Source organism: Carcharhinus amblyrhynchos, chromosome 31 (genome assembly GCF_965287045.1).
Source record: "Carcharhinus amblyrhynchos chromosome 31, sCarAmb.v2.hapA, whole genome shotgun sequence".
NCBI classification, from domain to species: Eukaryota; Metazoa; Chordata; class Chondrichthyes; order Carcharhiniformes; family Carcharhinidae; genus Carcharhinus; species Carcharhinus amblyrhynchos.
In genome coordinates, this window is record NC_137354.1 from 11535629 (window position 1) to 11559098 (window position 23470).

At 42.7% G+C, this 23470-nt stretch overlaps 1 protein-coding gene across 2 annotated transcripts; it reads left to right on the plus strand.

The window, feature by feature from the left end:
• The first annotated feature begins 3120 nt into the window (after positions 1-3120).
• LOC145360417 (ferroptosis suppressor protein 1-like) lies at positions 3121-22817 on the plus strand. Of its 2 annotated transcripts, none has more exons than XM_080215617.1 (9): positions 3121-3237; positions 7382-7576; positions 11896-12011; positions 12097-12216; positions 12361-12453; positions 14400-14508; positions 15628-15780; positions 19439-19639; positions 22406-22817. In XM_080215617.1, exons 2-9 carry the CDS (start codon positions 7402-7404, stop codon positions 22558-22560), a joined length of 1122 nt encoding a protein of 373 aa, XP_080071743.1. In that variant the 5' UTR covers positions 3121-3237; positions 7382-7401; the 3' UTR covers positions 22561-22817. The 2 variants fall into 2 exon arrangements, with proteins under 2 accessions (XP_080071743.1, XP_080071744.1); XM_080215618.1 differs by lacking the exon at positions 3121-3237 and adding an exon at positions 3259-3427.
• The last annotated feature ends 653 nt before the right edge of the window (positions 22818-23470 follow it).

Genomic DNA, 23470 nt, shown 5'->3' on the forward strand with positions numbered 1-23470 from the left:
ATCAACCTAATGCAAGATAAGCCCATTCAAAAGTCTAACGGCAGCAGGGAAGAAGTTGTTCTTGAGTCGGTCGGTACGTGACCTCAGGCTTTTGCATCTTTTTCCCGATGGAAGAAGGTGAAGAGAGAACGTCCAGGGTGAATGGAGTCCTTAATTATGCCGGGACAGCGGGAAGTGTAGACAGAGTCAATAAATGGGGTAGATTGTGTATTGTATCCCTTTTGAACCAACTCTCTAAACAACAGCAATCACACAATGTCCTGGCTTTGCAGGAGTATCAGTTCTTTTTATTTAGATGTTGATGTCATTAACTGGGTCATTTCAGGGGTCATTTAAGAGTCAACCACATTACTGTGGGTCTGGAGTCACATGGCTATGGGCCAAGTACTGGTAGATGGGATTAGGTGTGAGTTCAGATGTTTCTCACATTGTTGGTGCAGATTCAACGTGCCAAAAGGCCTCTTCTGCGCTGCATGATTCTAAGTAGGCCAGACCGGGTAAGGGGGATAGATTTCCTTCCCTAAAAGACATCAGTGAACATCAGATGAGTGGCGAATTACAACAATTGATCATGGTTTTGTGACAATTCTGTGTGGCATTCGAATCTAGGTCTCTAAAGCATCACTCTGGGCCTCTGGATTACTAGTCTAGTGACAATAGCACAACACAATGGCTCTCTCATGATTGTTCTATTTGCATTCCAGCAATTCCATTGATTGCTGGTAAACATACAGTCAACTTAATTGCTCTATCTTTAACTGAGCCCCATATTAATAGGAAGAAACAACTTACGCTTATACAGTGCCTTGCTCCATATCAACAGTGACACACTTTAGAAGTACTTTGAAGGCTGGAAAGCAGACATTCTGAGGTTGTAAAAGCTTCATAGAAATGTTTATCTTTCCCTTTGTCATTTGGAGCTAAAACTCTTTACAATGGCTGGATTATTTTTGGAATGTGATCACCAGTGTAATCAAGGCAAATGCTGCAGCCAATCTGCACATAGCAAAATACCGACAAACAAATGAATGAATGAGTCTAGTAGGGTTGATGGTGGAGGAATGTTGATCAAGGTATCAGATGAAAACCACACATTTCTTTGAATAATATCAGTTGACTGATTGTCAAATGTATTAATATACAGTGAAAAGTATTGTATCTTGCGCACTATACATACAAAGCATACTGTTCCTCAAGTACATAGGGGAGAAGGAAAGGACAGGGTGTAGAATGTAGTGTTGCAGTTACCATTAGGGTGAAGAGAAAGATCAGCTTGATGTGTGATAGGACCATTCAAAAGTCTGATGGCAGCAGGAAAGAAGCTGTTCTTGAGTCAGTCGTTACGCGTTCTCAAACTTTTGCATCTTTTCCCGACAGAAGAAGGCGGAAGAGAGAATACGTCCCGGATCTGTGGTGTCCTTTGTCAGGATTAACTCTAAGCAGCTATTGTGCTGACCATTTGGATGCTTTATCCAGCAGGTCAGAAGAACTGTAATGTTGACCATGAGCCAACAGAAGTTGGTCCAACAGAGGTGAGGTGGGCGGTGGGGGGGTGGGGGCGGTGGCGGGGGCAGTGGGGGGGGGGGGTGGGGGGAGCCTCGGGGATCAGCAGTGGATTCAGTTTGTCGGCAGAGAAACGAGAGGCGGTGGGAGACCCAAAAGCAGCAAAGCCCAGGGTACCAAAGGAGGTAAATCCACAGGATCAGCACAAATGACAGGACAATCCAAGGAGCAGCTCCAGGGAGGTGAGGAGCACGCAAGTTTAGGAGTGACACTGCACAATGTCCCGCAACAAGTTTCAAATTGAAGTGCAGAATGAGAATGGGGACAGTGATACAGAAATTCAACAATTATCAAGATCATAATTGCCAAAAAATTTCACTAAGATTTTCAAATCCTGGAACACCCTTCCTAACAGCACTCTGGGTGTACCTGCACCAGATGCATTGCAGTGGTTGAAGGCAGCCAGTCACCACCACCTTATTAGGGGCAATTAGAGATGGGCAATAAGATGCTGCCCTCACCAGGAATGCCCACAACCCACAAATGACTTAGAAAAAATATCAGCTTATTTTGATAGTTATAAAATTGGCTTCTTTAAAACCACCCTTATAAGACGTCATAGTGGCAGAGGGATCAGCATTGCTGTCTCATAGTGCCAGGGACCCGGGTTTGATTCCAGCCTTGGGTGACTGTCTGTGTGGAGTCTGCACGTTCTCCCCGTGTCTGTGTGGGTTTCCTCCAGCTGCTCTGGTTTCCTCCCACAGTCCAAAAGGTGTGCTGGTTAGGTACATTGGCTGTGCTGAATTCTCCCTCAGGGTACCCTAACAGGCGTCGGCGTTTGGCGACTAGGGGATTTTCACAGTAGCCCCATTGCAGCGTAAGCCTACTTGAGGACTAGTAAATAAATTTAAACTTATCAATGGTAGGCAGATTCAAATAACAATTTCAGCTGGATAGTATGCTCCATTTTAGCTACATAATCATTGCAGGGTTAATGTAAGCCCATTTGTGACAGTAATAAATAAACTTTAAACTTAAACAGCCCTCCTCAATAATGCACTATGAATACAGATCCTACACAGTGAAATCTGGTGAGCTGGAATTAAGTTTGTAAGTTACTAAGTTTCTGCTGAACCTTGAGGTTGTAGCTGGATTGATTTTTCCAGGAACTGCCCTGCACCAAATGTCATCAGCACCAAGTCCTGGGAGAGCTGGCTATAGCAGATTAACTTTTTTCAAAAATATACTTTATTTTAAGTACTCTGAAATAAACAGTGTAAAAAACAATCATATTGACAATTTCCTTTCTTTTTTATTTCAAAAATATACTTTATTCATACTCTGAAATAAATCGTTGCAAAACATTTCCAATAATTACACTGCAAAAAAGGCCAGTCATATTTACAACACTTCACCTGCTCAGTTACAAAACATTAAAGTTCAATTCTTCAGAATATACACATTCATCACATTTCACTGTGTGCTGTTGTTTTTTACAAATTAACACACAATTAAACACAGCACAATTAGTTGAGTTTAGTTCAGACCTCCCCCTCTTTAAGGGCGTTGGCCCGAAAGCAGTATGCCCGAGTCGAATCAGGAGTGAATATTATGCTGGCAGAGTTGTAATTGGGTCCTGTGTGTAAAAGCAAGAGACAGGAGAGGAGTTGCACGTGATTGAGCAGTGACTGTTTCCCCTCCGGCTGCTCAGTGATCACAAGGGCTCGTGGATCGGTGAGTTGTGGCTGTGAATCATTTCTGACACTGCGGTCTTGTTTGAGCTGTGTCCGCATTAGTTTCACAGCTCGGCCGGTGCAAAAGTACCTCTGCTTCCAGTGAAACTGATATTGCAGGACAGTCATTCCTGCGACATCTTTTGAGCGTTTATGTAACTTATTAAAAATGCACTAGGGATTGCACTTTGGTAAGTTTCAATCAATTTCTAAACGCAGATACAGCAACAATTCCTGCTGTTGTATTGTAGGCAGGATTTTGATGCCCTCCTGCTGGCGATTGAACACAGTACCCTAGCAGTCCTGTACAGTCAGAATAATCCCGTTTTAAACACTCATTGCACCAAACCAGTTGAGGGTGTAATTTCCCTGACAGCTCATGTTAGGAGTTACCAAATCCCCAGGAGTGTCCTAGAGTCCCCGCTAATTGAAAGGTTTCTGGATAGAAGGGGAAAAAATAAAGGGGACAGTAAATTAAAATTGTGTATTTCCAAATCTTCTTTGAGTCCTTTTTTTCTTGCTTTGAAAGCAAAGTCTGAGCTTGGAAAAAGGGGCTGTTGATTAAAGTTAACTTATAGTTTGACTGTTCACTTTTTGAATGATGTGGTGGTATAGTGGTTAGCACTGCTGCCTTGCAGCGCCAGGGACTTGGATTCAATTCTGACCTTGCGTGACTATGTGGAGTTTGTACAATCTCTGTTTCTGTGTGGGTTTCTCTGGTTTCCTCCCACAGTCCGAAGATGTCCAAGTGAAGTAGGTTGGTCATGTTAAATTGCCCCTTAGTGTCCCAAGGTGTGTTGGCTAGATGGATTAGCCATGGTAAATGTATGTGATTACAGGGAAAGGGTGGGTGGGATGCTCTTTTGGAGAATCAGTGCAGACTCGATGGGCCAGATGGCTTCTTCCTGTGCTTGTTGGGATTGTATGGTTCTGTGAAGTGTGCCATGAAGATAGACATATTGGTGGTTGAGTGGTGCAGTAAGCCCAATGAGTGGGGAGGAGGGTTAGATAATGAAACCTCCAGGAGTGGCTGAAGGGAGAGACATATTGCTGAAGTTGTCTTGTGCCCATCAGGATGGGGGCAAGGATGCCAAATATCTCTCCAATTTGTCCAAGTCATCTGAAAATTGATATTCTTGCATGTGTCCTGATGGGTACAAGATAGAAAAACTTCACCAATATTCATAGAATCCCTCCACTGCAGAAGGAGGCCATTTGGCCCATCAAGTCTGCACTGACCACAATCCCATCCAGGCCCTATTACCCGTAACCCTGCATATTTATCCTGATAATCACCCTGACACTATGGCCACACTAAATTAACCAATCAACCTAACCTGCACATCTTTGGAGCATGGGAGGAAACCCCATGCAGACATAGGGAGAATGTGCAGACTCCACTCAGACAGTTACCCGAGGCCGGAACTGAACCTGGGTCCTGGTGCTATAAGGAAGTGGTGCTAACTAACTGCTGTGCCACCCATAACGTGTCTCTTTCCAGCAATATTACAACTGCTGATGACAGTTAATTAGAATATTTAGTTTCGTCCAACATAGTAAACTTTGTTTTTCTTTGGTGGGATCTTCCCTTCAAACCAATCTGCGACTGTGTGTGGATTGAAATCACCTAGCTGTATCAATTAAATCAGACCTGGACTCTTCCTGGTCTAAATTACTCAGCTATTTGGAGGTTTTTTTATATAAGTAGAAAGCAAGCAGACAGTCATCAGTCTGGATGTCTCCTCATGGCTTTGCCCTTGCTACTCCAGTGTCACCAACAACTGATGGAGACTGAAACACTGGAGGAGGTGCAGAGGAGATTCACCAGGACATTGCCTGGTGCGGAGCATTTCAGCTATGGGGAGATGCTGGTTAGGTTGGTGTTGTTTTCTTTGGCTCGAGGAAGGCTTGATTTGAGATGAGTAAAGTTGAGGGACGTCGGTTAGATGATAAGAATTTTTTCCTCTCGGTAGAGGAGACAATAACCTGAGGCCATAGATGTAAGGGAAGGGGATTGGAGGAAAATCATCTTCACCCAGAGGGTGAAGGGAATCTGAAATTTGCTGCCAGAGAAGCATTTAGATGAACATTTGAAACACCATGGCATACAAGGCCATGGACCAAGTGCTGGGAAATGGGATGAGACTAGATGGATGCTTGTCTGCATCAGCCAATATGATGGGCTGAAGGGCCTCTTTCTGTGCTGCCAAAGTCTATGAATGTATTTTTAGCAGAGCTAACCTCTAGGCTAACATCAAAACTAAGGATGTATTTTGCAGTGACCACTTTTTTTTTTAGAGAAAGAGATAGTGGTGTAGTGGTAATGTCACTGAACTAGTGATCCAGAAGACCAGGCTAATGTTCTGGGGACGTGGGTTCAAATCCCACCACGGCAGCAAAATTCAATTCACGAATTTGGAATATAAAAGCTAGTTTCAGTAATGGTGACCATAACAGCTATTGTTGTTGTCTGAAAAAACCCATCAGATTCACTAATGGCCAGACCTTCCTGTGACTCCAGAGCCACAGCAATGTGGTTGACTCCTAACTGCCTTCTGAAATACCTAACTAGCAACTCCATTCAAGGGCCATTAAGGGTGGGCAATAAATGCTGGATTTTGTCAGCAATGCCCACATCACATGAAAGAATACCCTCTTTCCACCTGCTATCTACAGGTTGGGTTGACACATTGGTGATGTCAGGGAGATGTACAGAACGGAGTGATCAGAGTTAGATGCCAGATCTCTTTTCTCATCTTGTGCATAAATAACTTGGATGCAGTAATAAATTGGACACTAGTCAGAATTGTTTAATGGATAATCCAGTCTGAACAGGGGTTACCTACTGTGATACGAAACCAGCATGTGGGAGGATGAACTAGATGGGTAAAATGCCCACCTAATCAGTTTTAGTCTGAGAGTTGTGGTGTCATTCTCTTTTTGATACCCTAGTTGCTGATAACTTGTCACTTTGATATGGTGGCTGCAGTGATATGATGTGAAATAGCTTGAATCAAAATCTCCTCGGTGCATTTCTGATTTGTAAGACTGGCATTTACTGTGCCTTGCTCAAAGGCCACAGCCTGAGGAATAGCCATGTCACACAAGTGCTTTTTTGTGTTTGGCTGGAGTATGCTGTATTGCAGGATAAACCCCTCTGAGCACAATCACTTATCCAGATGTACATGTGTTAACAGAAGTGGAATGGAGGAGGATTCAATTAAAGGCCACGTCACCCCAAACAGTTTCCAGCTTTGCATCGCTGTTTCCAATCCCATTAACAATGGGATCTTGAAACCTTATTTTATGCAAACTTGCCTTTGTGAAGTGGAGTCTCGGGGCAGGCAACAGTTTATTTACTCGGCACTAATGTGGGGCACTACATCTGCCCTTGAGGATTATTTTACCTGGTGCATGTGTGAATTCTTATATGCGTCAACAGCATTTGTAACAATTCTTGTCTCTTGGCACTGACTGGTGCATGGACATTCCTGACATCAATACAGTTCCTATGACCTCTATGGGCCAAATGCAGGCAATTGGGTCTAGCTTACCCATTTTGCTAAAAAAAAAAATGGTGGCATGGACAAGTTGGGCCAAAGGGCCTGTTTCCATGCTGTAAACCTCTGACCTGTAGTCACACTAACAGCTCCCCTCTGGGTGGGATTTTACAGCCTCACTCGTCACAAAGCCAAATGAATTCCAGCTGAGGTCAATTGACCTTCCCACACTCCAATTCCCATGGTGGGCAGGGTGGTAAAATTCTGGCCACTCTGTTTACTCTTTGAACATGTGCAGTTGCTTTTGTCGTGTTTGCTACCTTGATATAATTAAGTGTTTAGAACAAAGGCTGATTTCTTGATGTTGCAAAGCACGACTGGCAGGAGTGGAATTTATTAATACTTAAACCATTTGATATGTTTCAGTGATGTACAGAGATTATGAATTATAATGTGCATGTCAGTTACTGGAACATTAGATATTCAAGCAAACGCTCATTTTGTGCACCAAATTAATTGGAAATGCTGGTCTAAGTACCTAAGTTTGCAGAGGATCTGTTGACATCCGCAGTGTTTTTACAAAGAACCGATTTGTTTTAGTACTTTCATTTAAATTCCATCCTTTTTTTGCTTTTCTTTCCCTAGACCCCCTGCGCAGAGGAACCATGGGAGGGACAGTATCTGTGGATGAGAGTGTCCACGTTGTGATTGTTGGTGGCGGCTTTGGAGGGATTGCAGCAGGAAATCGGCTGAAGTCGTACAGAGTGCCATTCACGCTGATTGACATAAAAGATGCTTTCCATCACAACGCAGGAGCCCTCAGAGCATCTGTGGAAAGTGGTGCGTTAACAGAAAACTCAGCTGCGGGTTAATTGTGGACTGAACTCAATGAATTCTGGTATAATGAATCAGCAAACACTTGGAATAAAAGGGGCTGTAGCAACCATTGGCTGAGTCACAGGAAACAGTAGTGGTTATGACTTTTCAGACTGGAGGAAGTGATGTTCCCCAGGCTGGTGTTAGGACTCCTGCTCTTGGGCAGCACATTACAAAATGGTTACAGCACAGGAGGCCATTCAGCCTGTCATGTCTGTGCTAGCTCTCTGTCAGAACAATTCACCACCTCTCCCTGCTTTCTCCTCATAGCCCTGTACATTCTTCCTTTTCAGATAATCCAGGTTCCTCAACTGAACCTATTTCTACACTACATTCCAGATCTTGAAAGTGTTTTTCCTTGTGTGCTTTTTGTCAACAATTTTAAACAAAATTGAGTGGTTAGCACTGCTGCCTGACAGCACCAGGGACCTGGGTTCAATTCCTGGTTTAGGTCACTGTCTGTGGAGTTTGCACATTCTCCCCTTGTCTGCATGGCTTTCCTCAGGGTGCTCCAGTTTCCTCCCACAGTCCAAAGATATGCTGGTTAGGTGCATTGGCCCAACTAAATTGTCCCTTAATGTCAGTGCGCTAGCTAGGACAGATTCATGGGGCTATAGGGATAGGGCCTGCGTGGGATTGTGGTCGGTGCAGAACGGATAGGTCAAATGGCCTCTTTCTGCACTGTAGGATTCTATGACCTAGATAAAGATGTACAGGGCCCTAATTCAGCAGAGAGGGATGTGATAGTCTAGTGGTATTATCATCACTAGATTATTAATCCAGAAACTCAGCCAATGTCCTGGAGACCCAGGTTTGAATTCGGCCATGGCAGATGGTGGAATTTTAATCAAATTAAATATCTGGAATTAAGAATCTAGTGATGACCATAAAACCATTGCTGATTGTCAGGAAAAACCTGTCTCATTCACTAATGACCTTTAGTGAAGGAAATCTGCTTTCCTTACCTGGTCTGGCCTACATGTGATTCCAAGCAATGTGGTTGACTCTCAATTGCCCTCCAAGGGCAACTAGGAATGGGCAATAAATGCTGGCCAACCAGTGACGCCCATATGGGTGTCACGAATGAATAAAAACAAATTGCAGAAAATACAAAACTTGGAAGCATTGTGAACTGTGAGGAGGGTAATGTACAATTTCAAAAGGAAGTTGGAATGGGTGGACAAGTGGCAAATGAAATTTAATGCCGATAAGTGTGAATTGGCTTATTTTAGTAGGAAGAGCATGGAGAGACAATATAACACAATTTTAAAAATGGTCCAGGAACAAAAGGGCCTGGGTATATCTGTGCATAAGTCTTCAAAGATGCAGGACAAGTTGAGTAAGTGGTTAATGAAGCATATTGTATCCTAGGCTTTATTAAAAGGGGCATAATGTACAAAAGCAAGGAAGTTATGTTAAATGTGTATAAAACACTGGTTCAGCTTCAACTGGGGTATTACATTTTTTTTCTGGGCACTGTACTTTAGGAATTTGGAGAGAGTGCAGAACAGGTTCACAACAATGATTTCAGGTATGAGGAACATCAGTTACATAGATGGATCAGAGAAAAGAAGGCTGAGAGGAGATTTGATAGAGATATTCAAAATCGTGAGGAGTCAGGAAGAGTTGTTCAGGAGAAACTGTTTCTACTGGATCAAAATGAAGAGGGCACAGGTTTAAAATTGTTGACAAAAGCACAGAAGGAAAAACACTTTCAGGATCTGGAATGTAGCGTAGAAGTAGGTTCAGTTAAGGAACTTAGAAGAGACCTAGATTATCTGAAAAGGAAGAATGTACAGGGCTATGAGGAGAAAGCAGGGAGTGGTGGTGAATTGTTCTGTCAGAGAGCTAGCACAGACATGATGGGCTGAATGGCCTCCTCCTGTGCTGTAACCATTTTGTGATGTGGTTTTTATTTTAACAATTTTCTGTTGCGATACAAGAGACTTTTAATAATGTGAAAGCTAATCAGCCACACAATCCCTGTGGTGCTCATCGCTATATAGTGACCTTGAAGGTGCAACATTTCATAGGTGCCTTGGAAGAAGGACATTGATGTTTTGTATGCACCCAAAGCATAATTCCGTTCTACTCATGTAACAGAATGCTGGAAGGGTGGACTCTTGAACAAGAGCAAGGACATCCCCAGAGGAGACAATGTCTGAACAATTACTTGATGTTTACATTGATGTTGGGAGATTTGAGTGATACAGCAGATACTGTCATTACTTATTGGGATTACTTGCTCCATAAATGCCATTAAATTTGTCTGTTTTTGAGCAACTGAGTAATTAACTGCAACAAAACAGCTTGACTAATTTTAATCCACTTTTAAAATTCTGCACTGGTAAGTGTGCCTTGAAAGCCTCTTGTTTTCAATGTCGATAGTTTTGTCTTGCACAAAATAAACTTTGCACTCCGTCGAAGTTGGACAGTATGGTGGCACAGTGGTTAGCACTGCTGTCTCACAGTGCCAAGGAGCCAGGTTGAATTCTGGCCTGTGTGGTGTTTGCACATTCTCCCCATGTCTGCATGGGTTTCCTCCCACAGTCCAAAGGTGTACAGGTTAGGTGGATTAGCCATGCTAAATTGACCCTAGTGTCAGGGGATTAGCAGGGTAAATATTTGAGGTTACAGGAATAAGGCCTGGGTGGGATTGTGGTCAGTGTGGACTCGATGGGCTGAATGGCCTCTTTCTGCACTGTAGAGATTCTATGATTTGTTGAATGCCTGTATTCATAGGTTGGGCTCCAGGGTGGAAGTACAGGAAGCCTAAACACAATGCATGGATGAAGCCCTAGGTTAAACAAACTCTGGGAGGGGGTCAGGGGAGCAGAACTGGCAGCGTGGTATTAATACATATCTACAAGTGCACAAACTGTTAACTGACCAGCAAAAATGATTGAGATCTGTGCATGGTTAACCTGTTTGTTTTCCAATGCGAAGCAAGATGCATGCCAGGATGTGGGGAATAATTACTTAGCTCACATCCACCCACCATGATGGATATCAGTTTGCATAATATTTGACCAAACTTGAAATAATAATAATGTTTGGGCATTGAATACATTTGTATGACACAGGAAGTAGTTGACAATACTTCATAAACTGTTTGCCTGAATGTTAAAGTGTTTGCACAAATGCTTTTCAGCAACAAAAATATTTTTTAATGCAGCATTTTTGACTTGATAAAAATCTCCCAAGGCATTTTGAGGTAAAACATGAAACTGATATGCTTCAGGAGACACTAGGGCAAATGGCCAAAATCTTGATTTAAAAGTAAGTTGTTTTTTTTTAAGTAGCCTCTTTAAGGAGGGGGACGGGTTTGAAAGGCAAAGAGGTTAATAGGGTCTAGGCAACTGAAGACATGGCCATCAATGGTAGAGCAATTAAAATTGGAGCTGCTTAGAAGATAGGAGCAGGGCATTTGGCATTTCGAGCCAAAGAAGCTATAATCTCAACCTCAGGCTAAAGGGACAATCGTTTTAAAATAGATGGGGAGGAAGTTCTTCAGCCAGAGGGTGGTGAATCTGTGAAACTCTTTGCCGCAGAAGGCTGTGGAGGCCAGATCACTGAGTGTCCTTGAGAGAGATAGGTTCTTGATTAATAAGGGGATTGGGGTTATGGGGATGAGGAAAATATCCACCATGATTGCATCTGCTTTGCCATTCAATGGCCTAATTCCACTCCTGTGTCTTATGGTCTTTAGGCTGTGGGGCAGGAGAAAAACTAAACTTTATTAGTCACAAAACTTACATTAACACTGCAATGAAGTTACTGTGAAATTGCCTAATTGCCACACTCCAGCACCTGTTCAGGTCAATGCACCTTACCAGCACATTGTTCAGGCTGTGGGAAGAAACCCATGGGGAGAATGTACAAACTCCATTTAGACAACGACCAAGCCAGGAATTGAACCCAGGTCCCTGGCACTGAGGCAGCTGTGCCAAGAAGCTTACAGAAATAGGGAGACAAGGTCATGGAGCGATTTTTAAAAACAAGGATGGGAATGTTACAATTAAAGATGTTGTTCAACCAAGACCCAAAGTTGATCAGCATTTCCCATTTTAACTTCAACTTTGAACAGCGAGTATGACATCCCAATTTCAGGAGCAGAATATTGCTGACTCTCAACCCGCACACCAATTTGTAGGTTCATGGATATGACCAGAAATGCTGCAGCAGTTGCAATTTCTTGCCCAGTAGGGGCATGAATCTTTTACTTGAATGATGCATTCGAACTCTCTCAACATCATATTCCAGTGTCACCTTCCTTTCATCAGGGTTTGCAAAGAAAACATTCATACCATTCGCAAAAACATTTGCAGAGAACTTCAAGCAAGGAAAGGTCATTGATATTGATAGAGAAAAACAGGCTGTTATTTTAGAAAGTGGAGAGGTAAGCATGCATTGTTTCAAAAATAAATCCTATTGACGTGTAACCTTAAGATCCATATCACAGCACGCTGCTTTTTTTTCTGAAGATCATACATTTCTCCCACCTTATTTTGGCAACTGGTAGCTCTGGACCATTCCCTGGAAAATTTGCAGAAGCATTTACAATGGAGAATGCCATTCAGATGTATGAAGATCTGGTTAAAAAGGTAATGCTTTGTGGCAGACAGGTAAAATATCTTTTTTAAAGAAATGATTTTTTTTTTAAATCTGTAGTTTCCACTCTAGCTGTTCCATGGGGATCCCTGTAACTGTGCTCTTGTTAAATTTTTAATTCTGTTGTGTTCACACAGATTCAAGCAGCTCAGAGAGTTGTTGTGATTGGAGGTGGATCTGCTGGGGTGGAAATGGCAGCAGAAATCAAAACTGATTACCCTGCCAAGGAGGTATGTAGCGTTGATTTGTCCTGTGCATGGACTAAGGTTGCATGCTATCCTACAAGTTGCTTTTTGGGGTAAAATTACATTTTTCAGCCCATCAAGTTTGCAGCAACCACAATTCCTCCCTACCCTGTAACCTCATGCATTTACCTTTAGCTTGTGCCTGTCCCCTTAACACTAAGGGATAAGTTAGCATGGCCAATCCACCTAACTCACACATCTTTGGATTGTGGGAGGAGACCTGAGAACCCAGCGGAAAACCATGTAGACATGGGGAGAATGTACAAACTCCACACAGGCAGTGACCCAAGCCAGGATCAAATCCAGGTTCCTGGCACTGAAGTAGCAATGCTAGCCACCGTGCCAACATGCTGCCCCAGATAACCCTGTAGAGATGCTGGGGATTGAACCTAGACCCTCATACACGCAAAGCATGCGTTCTACCACTGAGCTACATTCCCTACACATGTCCAGAACTTGGCTGTTCTGTGATGCATAGAAGACAAATTGCTGTGTAATTCTGTTTCATTGCAACATTTTTCATCCAGGTTCCACTGAATTACTAAATCGGATTGTCTTCAATGTGGTGGTGGTCAAGTCCCTCCTTCGGGCGCTGATTGACTTTCCTGAAGTCTGTTTACTGATTTAATTCAGTTTGGGGCCCAAGATAAGATACTGAAATTAGGTTATTTAACTTTTTCTGAAATTCTCCCTTAAAATATATTCAAATATCACCAGCATCTCAGTATGGTAAAGCAATTTTTAAATATATAAATCTTCCTGGTATTATTTTGGATTGTTAATGGTTAAGTGGGGTGTCTTGGGTAGTGTTGCTGCCTCTGAGCCCAAAGCTGTTGAGTTTCAAGTCCATGCCAGAATTTGATGGCCAAGTAACATCTGTCAATAATGCAGTCAAACAGGTTAAATATATTTTCACCCAACACACCCCAATGGCTGACGGTATGGTCGGGAGAGATTCCTGGTCAGCCATGTGATGGGGGAAAAAAAGTTGGAGCCTCTAGCCTCACTCATAGCTCCACTCTGCAACGTGCATGTGAAAAGTAGACGTTGCCACAGGGACTTGGACTCCCTGAGGGGTCAATTGGTTCAGAACTGTGGGGAGCATAGCACAAAAAGAGGTCACTTTGTGATTCTGCTGATCTGGGTTATTCACCTTGTCTATGCCACTAAATGTTTCTATAAACCACTAAGGTCATTCCTCATTCTCCTACACTCCTTCATTTTTTTTTTTTAACCAGCTGATTATGTTCATGCTTTTATAGTAATGAATAAGTAATTTAATTGATTAATAGTAATTTGATTAATGGACTTCATTCTCAGTTCAACCCATTAAAAGGGATGGTACAGTGGTTAGCACTGCTGTCTCACAGCACCAGGGACTCGGGTTCAATTCCTGCCTCAGGTCACTGTGCCATGTTTGTACATTCTCCCTGTGTCTGTGTGGGTTTCCTCCCACAATCCAAAGATGTGTAAGGTAAGTTGGCTGTGATAAATTGACCCTTCGTGTCAGGGGGGTTAGCTAGGGTAAATAAGTGGGTGTATGGGATAGAGTCTGGGTGGGATTTTTCCAGTGCAGGCTCAATGGGCCAAATGGCCTCCCTCTGTAGGGTTGGGATTGTAGACTCTTTTTTTTTAAAAAGCCACCCAAATAGTCCTGGTGCTCACTCTTCCTTCAAAGCTTCAATAATTTCTTTGAGTAATATTCAACTTATTTTTTCATAAGTTACCAGTGAATCTGACTCATCTACTTTTTCAGGCAGTGTGTTTTGAATGCTTTTGTGCATGAACCCAAGAGAAAAAAAGTTAAACTTCTGAGCCAGTGTAACTGGTTAGATTGGCTGAACATTTCCTGGCACTTGAGGCATCCTAGCAGATTACATAATTTACAGCTAAATACATTCTTCCACAATGCTGCTTTTTTTACTTTTTAGGTAACATTGATCCATTCAAGGATTGCTTTGGCTGATGTTCAGCTCTTACCCAGTGTAAGGCAAGGGCTGAAGGATATCCTCCTGCAGAAAGGAGTCATACTGCAGTTAGGTATGGTGCCATTAAGACTAGCAATGTGTAACTTCTAAAAGGGACCCTTTGTCCCCCACTCAAAGAAAGTCAATCATTTACATTTTGGAGGAGTGGTGGTGTTTTAAATTCTGTGCTTCTGATGCCCTCTGCTGTCCTGTTTATTGACATGATCGTATATAAATCTGACACTTAGGGTGGAGATGTCAGGGGTGGGGCGATTTGTACCAGGAATCCTAAATGAGCGTGAAAATGGGAGATATTTGCACCCATTATTTCAGTGAGCTTTGAAACACGCACTTGCGTCATTTAGTGCAAAAAAAAGCAAAGTGAGATTCATGCCAGTAGGGGAAGTGGGTGGAGTCTAGTTTCACCAGAAAGCCAGCTGCTCGCTGTGGACTGTGCTATCGTGTTTGTGCAGATCTCTGTATTTTGTGCAATGGAATAGTGGGATCTGTCTGTCCCAACCACCCCACACTCAGATATTGCCCCGATATCCACCCTGTTGCTGGTGACCATTTGATTCTGTCTGGGACTTAATCATTTCCATGTAACTAGTATTTAAATCATCCCTGTGCCCTTCTTGGGCTGAGGCTGATCACGTTGACAATCCAGGGCCGGTGAGATCATGAGAGGCGAGAAACCAGGCACAAACCCAGTTTTTTTGCCTCTGTCGTGATCTTACTAGTTCGCCACACTGATCGAACAACGTTGTGACTCTCAAAGATCATCTCTTGGTCTGTGCCCTCAAATTGCAGCAAGTGTTTGAAACGCACAGCACATCCATTGGACTCAAAGAAGAAAAAAAATCACTCACTTAATATTTCTGGTGTTGACACTTTTGCCAGAATCTGCTTCCAACAGAAGTTTCTGCGTCTGTTTCTGTTTTGGAGTCAGTTAGGGTTTGTTGGGACTGAACTGGATTACATCCTTTTTTTCCTCATCTGCAGCCTGACTTGCTTCCCAGAAGGTTCAGTCCACCTTGCACTTGCTTGACTCTTGATCATTTGTGCCCCATGATCTTGCCTGGTTTGGCTGCTGGTCCTGTGGACCTTGGACCCTCTGGCGATACATCACATCTCTCCTGAGAACTGCTCCTTCAATATTGCAATTGGATGATCATGTTCTTTTCCCAAATAGGGCAGAAAGTCATTAACCTGCAAGACTTGGTGATGAATGAAAAGCAGAGTGACATGAAAGTAGTGACTGACAAAGGGCTGGAAATCCTTACGGACATGGTCATCTGTTGCACTGGAATAAGAGTCAACACTTCAGCATATTCAAATGCTTTTAGTAAGTTGTATTCTATTTCTAACCCATTTGATTAAGGTGCTGCTCCTTCATGTCTGCAATGACTAAGATAATGAGGGGAATGACACTATTGCATTAGAGCTCCAACAGTAATAGTATTCAAGATTAACATGTTTCATTTCACATCACAATAGGAACTTGCAGACAGTTTGGCTCCTCTATATACAAGAGCTGTTAGTTCATAGAATCCCCTCAGTGCAGAAGGTCATTCGGCCCATCAAGTTTGTACCAACTGCAATCCCACCCAGGTCACAACCCCACACATCTACACCCCAACACCCCTCAACATTAAGGATGGCCAACATTTGTGATTGGCCATCCTTAATTTCACCCTAATCAGTCAAGTGGTACACTGGTTAGCACTGCCCACAGTGCCAGAGACCTGGGTTTAATTCCCAGACTGTGGGGAGTTTTTGCATTCTCCCTGCGTGGGTTTCCTCTAGGTGCTCTGGTTTCCTCCCACAGTCCAGAGATGTGCGAGTTAAGTTGATTGGCCATGCTAAATTGCCCCTTAGTGTCAGGAGATTACTAGGGTTATGGGAGTAGGGATGCGTGAGATTGTGGCTGGCGCAGACTCAATAGGCCAAATGGCCGCCTTCTGTGCTGTAGGGATTCTATTCTATGAACCTAACCCATGCATCTTATGGAGTCCTTGGAACTCGCAGTGTTAACTTTGTTTCTGTCTCTCTCCTCAGATACTGCCAGACCTGCTGAGCTTTTCCAGCATTTTCTGGTTTTACTTTTGGACTTGCAGTATTTTGCTTGTATTATCAATTTTTATTTTGGCCCAACCATGAATATTCAATTCATTGATGCCTTTGTAAACTGTGTGAAGACATAGAATTGCCAACCTGCCCTCACACTCTATGTAAAACACAAGAAGTCAATGCTCATTCCTACCACTTGCCTTGTCACAATGTCCAGTAGGATCTAAAAATGACCACCCAGAGCAGTGTCTACCAGTGTGGCTTGCTGATTAGGAACATACAGATTTTACCCAAACTTCAAATGGCTCTAACTGTAGTTCGTTGGTCTAGGGGTGTAATCCTCACTTTGGGTGTCACAATTAGTGAGAGGTCCTGGTTCAAATCCCAGGCGAGCCCTATGTTGCATTTTCCTATTGGGGCACAGTGGTTAGCGCTATTGCCTTAGTGCCAGGGACACGGGTTCAATTCCTGGCTTGGGTCACCATTAGTGTGGAGTTTGCATGTTCTCCGTGTTTGCGTGGGTTTCCTCTGGGTGTACCAATTTCCTCCCACAGTCCAAAGATGTATGGGTTAGGTGGATTGGCCATGATAAATTGACCCTAGTTTTGAGGGGACTGGCAAGTAAACATATGGGGTTACAGGGACAGGGTGGGATTGTAGTCAGTGCAGGTTCAATGAGCTGAATGGCCTCCTTCTGTACTGTAGGGATTCTATGATTCTAATCCTGTGTTTAATTAGATTGCAGGACATGAGGGTTGGTACAATGGAGGAAGTGAAATCATGGTTACATGGAGTGGCACAGTGATTAGCAACGCTGCTTCATAGGGCCAGGGACCCAGGTTCGATTCCCAACTTGGGTCACTGTCTGTGTGGAGTTTGCACGTTTCACGGCATATCTGCGTGGGTTTCCTCTGGGTGCTCTGGTTTCATCCCACAGTCCAAAGATGTGCAGGTTAGGTGCATTGGCCATGACACATCTTCCCTAGTTTTGGGTGGGATTAACATAGTAAATGTGTGGGATTATGGTTATAGAGCCTGGGTAGGATTGTGGTCAGTACAGACTTGATGGGCTACAGGGCTGCCTTCTATACTGTAGGGATTCTGATTCTAATCTATGTTTAATTAGATTACAGAATATGAGACTTTGGGGACAATGGAGAAAATGATTTCATGGGTGTATATGCTGCAGACTACAGGTGTGCATGGAAAGGACTCTGTCTAACCATTTTGTGAAGTAGAGGTCAGCCCTTTTTTAAGAAACACTTTTTTGTCATCTTCCTTCCCCACTGTTGTTTTGTGGCCTTCCATTTCATCCTTCTCTCAGGGTAAATGGATTTTTTTTCATGCATTTATGGCTCTTCTGTTCCTTCAAAATGAATATCTGGGCCATGAACAGCTGGATGGAATTCAGTGAAATGAGAGCTGTTCTGTACCTGGGTGCTGTTATGTTCTGATTGCTAGGCAACCCTCTTCCACCTATTCATTACTAAAAGCAGAAGGTTCTGGTTCATCCTCAGTTGGTGGGGGGAAGCGAGGAAACGATGTTGACATTTCGAGTTGATGACCTTTTGTCGGTTCTGGAAGGTTATCTGCCTGTGTTGGCCTGCATTTATTTCTTTTCTCGCTGTGCCATTAATGGCAAAACTATCCGCACTCTCCATAATGACGCCAGGAGTGAGTCTGCTGACAGTGCAGAGTAACAGTGAAGATGTTAGTCAGTCGATGCCCTTCAAATAAGGTGTACAGCTGAAGACTCCCAGAAATAGCGAATAAACTCTCTTCAAAAATCTGAAAGAAGTTGCACCTTGTTGAATGATGTGCATCTGGATTTTGAACAGAGTGCCTAACTTCATAATTACTGCTAAACACTCAGAAGGATCCAAAAGGCTGATTTATATATTTGAAAAATGTCTTTTTGCACAAAGGTTAACAATTCTACATATTTTAAATATTTTCTTTCTTTAACAAAGTCTGCTTATCTTTTAATTTAGCTTCTTTAGGACCAATTTTCTGTCAGAGTATCTTACCCAGGCCCTGTTTTCCCCCATCCTATCTCTGTAACCCCACACGTTTCTCATGGCCATTCTATCTGTTTCACATCCTTTACCCTATGGAGTGGCACAGTGGTTAACACAGCTGCCTTTCAGCACCAGGGACACAGGTTCAATTCCCAACTTGGGTAACTGTCTATGTGGAGTTTGCATGTTCTCCTGTCTGCTTGGGTTTCCTCTGGTTTCCTCCCACCATCCAAAAGATGTGCAAGTTAGGTAGAATGGCCATGCTAAATTGACCCTTCGTGTTAGTGGTACTAGCTAGGATAAGTGCATGGGGTTATGGCAATAGGGCCTGGGTGGGATTGTGGTCAGTGCAGATTCTAGCATAGAATCTCTAATGCAGAAGGAGGCTGTTCTGCCCATCAAAGAAGTGCCATTTCTACTCCATGAGCTTTTAGTCTGTTAACAAAAATCTATCATAGGACCACATTGGGTGGAACATATTTATGTCCCACTGAGAAGCTATTCATGAGCCAATAAATGATATTGGCTGTCACTGGCAAGGGATGCTCTGAGGTAATAGTTCAAAATTCCTCACATCTAAGTGAACTGTTGCATCTAATTTGTGTCAGCCATATTTGAGCCAATTCGCAACATTTTTATGCAGTCTGTACAAAAGAAATTACTCAGGAATTTTGTCACCCCCCCCCCCCCCCCCCCCCCCCCCCTTGGTTAGGAGAAACTTCAAAAGAAACCTTTTTATGATCTTGATTTGACATTTAAGTGGGGAAAGTTCTAATTTATCTGAAAATAGACTTCCTGTTAACTCTTCTGTTTGAGGTAAGATGTAACTACACTGCTCCTTTGTGACGTAAAATGTGATCAGTGCATGTCTTTGAAGCTGGAAATGTAAATTTTGTGTTTTTACTGTTTCCACAGAAAACCAGCTTGCTGAGGACGGTGCCTTATTAGTCAACGAATACCTACAAGTCGATGGAATGGAAAATGTTTATGCAATAGGAGATTGTGCCCATGTGAAGGAGCCTAAAATGGCTTACCATGCTGGACTCCATGGTGTGGTCGCTGCAGATAATATTATCAACAGCCTTAGCAAAAAGGGTCTCAAAGTTTACAAACCAGGTAGAGATTTTGCAGATAATTTGCAGGAAGTTATTCTGATGACTTTGAAAAGGAAATCAGAGTATGATGACAGGACAGGTTTTTTTAAAATTCCACCCACTATTTAAACTGCTTTCCTTCTCTATTCACCCATGTGCACAACTTCCAAGATGAATATTAAGTTTGCTTGCCTCAATAACTGCTAAAAGAGGCGAGGAAGTAACTGTAAATGTTCTTATTTTTGCCTACCTCTAATGAGGAGGTCCTGCTGTGGCATAGTGGTGGTACCACTAGCAATCCAGAGACCCACAGTAATACTCTGGGGACTCCAGTTTGAATCCCACCACAGTAGATGGTGGAATTTGAATTCATTTAGATTTTTAATTCCAGATATTTTAATGGTGACCATGAAACCATTGTCAATTGTCATTTAAAAAAAACCCATCTGGTTCACTAATGTCCTTTTTAGGGAAGGAAGTCTGCCATCCTTACCTGGCCTGATCTACACATGACTCCAGAGCCACAGCAATGTGGTTGACTCAAATGCCCTCTGAAATGGAGGGCACTTAAGGATGGGCAATAAATGCTGGCCCAGCCAGTGATGCTCACATTCTGTAAATGATTTTTTTAAAAAAATCTTCTGAGAAAATCGGGGCCAGGCACAATGTGCAGTGATCCTTTTGGCACATTTAGGAATATATTCATTGACAACAAGAGAGCTGTTATTGAGTTGCTGGATGATGGATTTGCCAGACTCAATTCAGTTGACACTGTACAACTTCACACAGCAAGACAAGTTCCACCTCCTTTAGTTATATTTCTCTTCTCTCAAACACATTAATCTATGGTATAGTATGACATGGGACAGCAGCAACAAAGAAGGAAAAAGATTGTTATAGATGTAACTAATATTCAACCACCTGTGCTTTAACTGAGTGATCTAATTGAACCAGTACTCTGATTAGCATGCAGGATGGGGGAAATGGGAGAAACAGTTGAGGTATTACAGATAGCCTTTGTCTTTCTTTGCCCTACTGCCTGAATTATTGCACTGTTATGTGCAGCACATAGTCTTGAAGAATAAAGTACAGGTGATAATGGGGGGGTGGGGGGGAAGCAGAAACAACTCAAGACTGTAGTATGCTGCATCACGTGGTGGAATAGGACTTGCACTGGATCCCTGATACGTGATGTTTTTAATCTTAACCATCCAAGGAGATGCTGAACAGAATCTTTGAAGATAGGTGGGATGATAACCTGGGGACGTGCATCCTTCCTCACTTGTGCATTCACGCAAGGTCAGGTGTGAGTTGTCATTGGATTCTTGGGCAAGAATCGCACTTGGAGTGGGAAATGTTAATTTGACCCATTATTTTTATCCATCAAACACCTGAGATCACAGTTCATGGCCCCAGTCATAAAATCACTACAGGTACAGAAGGAGGCCATTCAGCCCATTGAGTCTGTGACCACAATCCCACCCAGTCACACTATAATTATATTTACTTTAAAGGAGGCAGGGGTGCATAATAAAGTACATATTGAATGCTGTAATGGTGGTGCTGCAGTTATGTAGCAATGAATGAACAAAATATGGAACCAATGCTGCATCAGATGCATTGAATGCTATCTCTGAAGTTTAAACTGACCATAGTTTGTCTATAAAAACAGCATTAAAGACAGAGACCTACAAAACAGAAAATGTTTCCATAATGGCTCAAAATTGTACCAGTCATTTGTGTAAATGGTTTTCTTAATTGCTGATCACTTTTCGTCATTCTTTCCATGTTTGCTTCCACTCAATTGGTAATAGCTGGTGGTGGAATATCTGCAGGAAAGGACCACTACAGGGGTGGCATGATGCCCAGCACTGCTGCCTCAGTGTCAGGAACCTGGGTTCAATCCCCAGTTTGAGTCACTGTCTGTGACAATTCTGCACATTCTCCCCATGTCTGTGTGGGTTTTCTTCTTCAGTTGCTCTGGTTTCCTCCCACGCTCCAAAGATGTGTGGGTTAGGTAGATTGGCCATGATAAACTGCCTCTTAGTGTCAGGGGGCTTGGGATAAATACGTGGGGGCTGACGTGGAAAGGCCTGAGTGAGATTGTTGGCCTTTTAGCGTCAGGGAGACGAGTGGGATAAATACATGGGGTATAGGGCCTGGGTGGGATTGTTGGTGCAGGCTGCTTGGGCCAAATGGCCTCCTTGTGCACTGCAGTGATTCTATGGTTCTATACAATCATATACAAATGTGAGATGTTGCTTTTTGTTTGGATTTGAATCTAAGTTGTGCCAGTCAAAGATCATTTGAAAGCTGTCATTCATTGGTCTTGTGTTTTACCAAATCAGACTTTACAGCAACATCCTCAAAATGCCATCAAGATAGTAAGCTAATAATTGCTCCAGAACATGCAATGAAAGTACTCTATACCAACATGACTTTGAGGGAGGTGGGGTGGCTAAGTCATATTTGCTGCATACATTGGGTGTTGGAGCAGGCACACATATGTACATGGTACTATTGCAGTTTTCAGATGCAGTCTGTATCCTGTGTAATGAGCTTGCTGTCACCACAATGGGCTAGGTAGCACCTCTACAGCATTAACTTGGCTTTTTAACCATGTGAGCTGCTCTCTGTTTTGCTGTTTTTAATCTTGACCTTCATGTTGGCCAGTTACCTTGGATCTGTCAGCTTTGCCCTGCATGTATCAGAGTAGGAGATGGATAATGGAAGTTTTTTCTTTTTTGTTAGTAGCTGCTTTTTAACTTGGTGTTTCTTGTCTCCCTAGGTCCCCTGACTATGCTACTGTCAATGGGTCGGAACGATGGAATTGGTCAGATCTGTGGTTGGCATGTTGGAAAATTAATTGTTGTAACAGCCAAAAGCAAAGATCTCCTAGTTTGGAAAAGCTGGAAAGAAATGGGCCAAAGTGCACCCCATTGAATATCTTTCTCCCACTTTGGGATGTGTCTAACTTAGTATTTTTAATGTATATTTAACCTTTTCAAATTATGAAGTATTGTTGGGTGTAAACTTAAATTACTTTCAAGTGGAAATGATGGAACTGAAACAGAATATGCTGACAATAACATACCACATCGATGCTTTTATATGCAAGCAGTAAAGCAAATACAAACCTGTCTGTTACCTGATGCTTTTAAAGCTTAATTATTGCAAACAATAAACAGAATTTTCAAGCACTGCCTAGTATTGGTTTATCAAGAATGTCTACAGCAACTGTCTGCGTGGCTTTCCTCCCACAGTCTGAAAGATATGCTGGTTAGGTGTGTTGACCTGAACTGGTGCCAAAGAGCAACTAATAAGGGAATTGCACAGTAACTTTATTGCAGTAACTTTATTAATGTAAGCCTTACTTGTGACTAATAAATAAACTTTAACTTTCAAAGTGCAGATAAGAAATGATGCACTTTGCATCTGTAGGAAACCAGTTTAACCTGTTTGCCTATTTATGGGGAATGTGTTCTATCCACACCTAAAACTGGGAAATGTATGTTTTTCTTTGGTAGAATTCTCCTGAATGGATTTTCTCCTGGAAGGACCCAATTTAAATCATGCTGGCAAGTTAATTGATCGCTGCAGAACAGTTGTTGAGATACTGTAATTAGCCTCATCAACTCTTAGTCAGAGAATCTACCAGTTGCTAACTAGGGACCTCTGGTGGAAAAGCAAGTATTTGGATGGCAGCTGAAGACTGGCTCAAGTTTGGTCTGTCTTTCCTTTGCTTTTTACCCCTCCTTTTCCCCTTTTAGGCTCATATATCAACATTATCTCTGGGGTTAAAATATGATGGATGGGTTAGTCCTTACTGTCTTCTCATCAATGTGTCCCAATA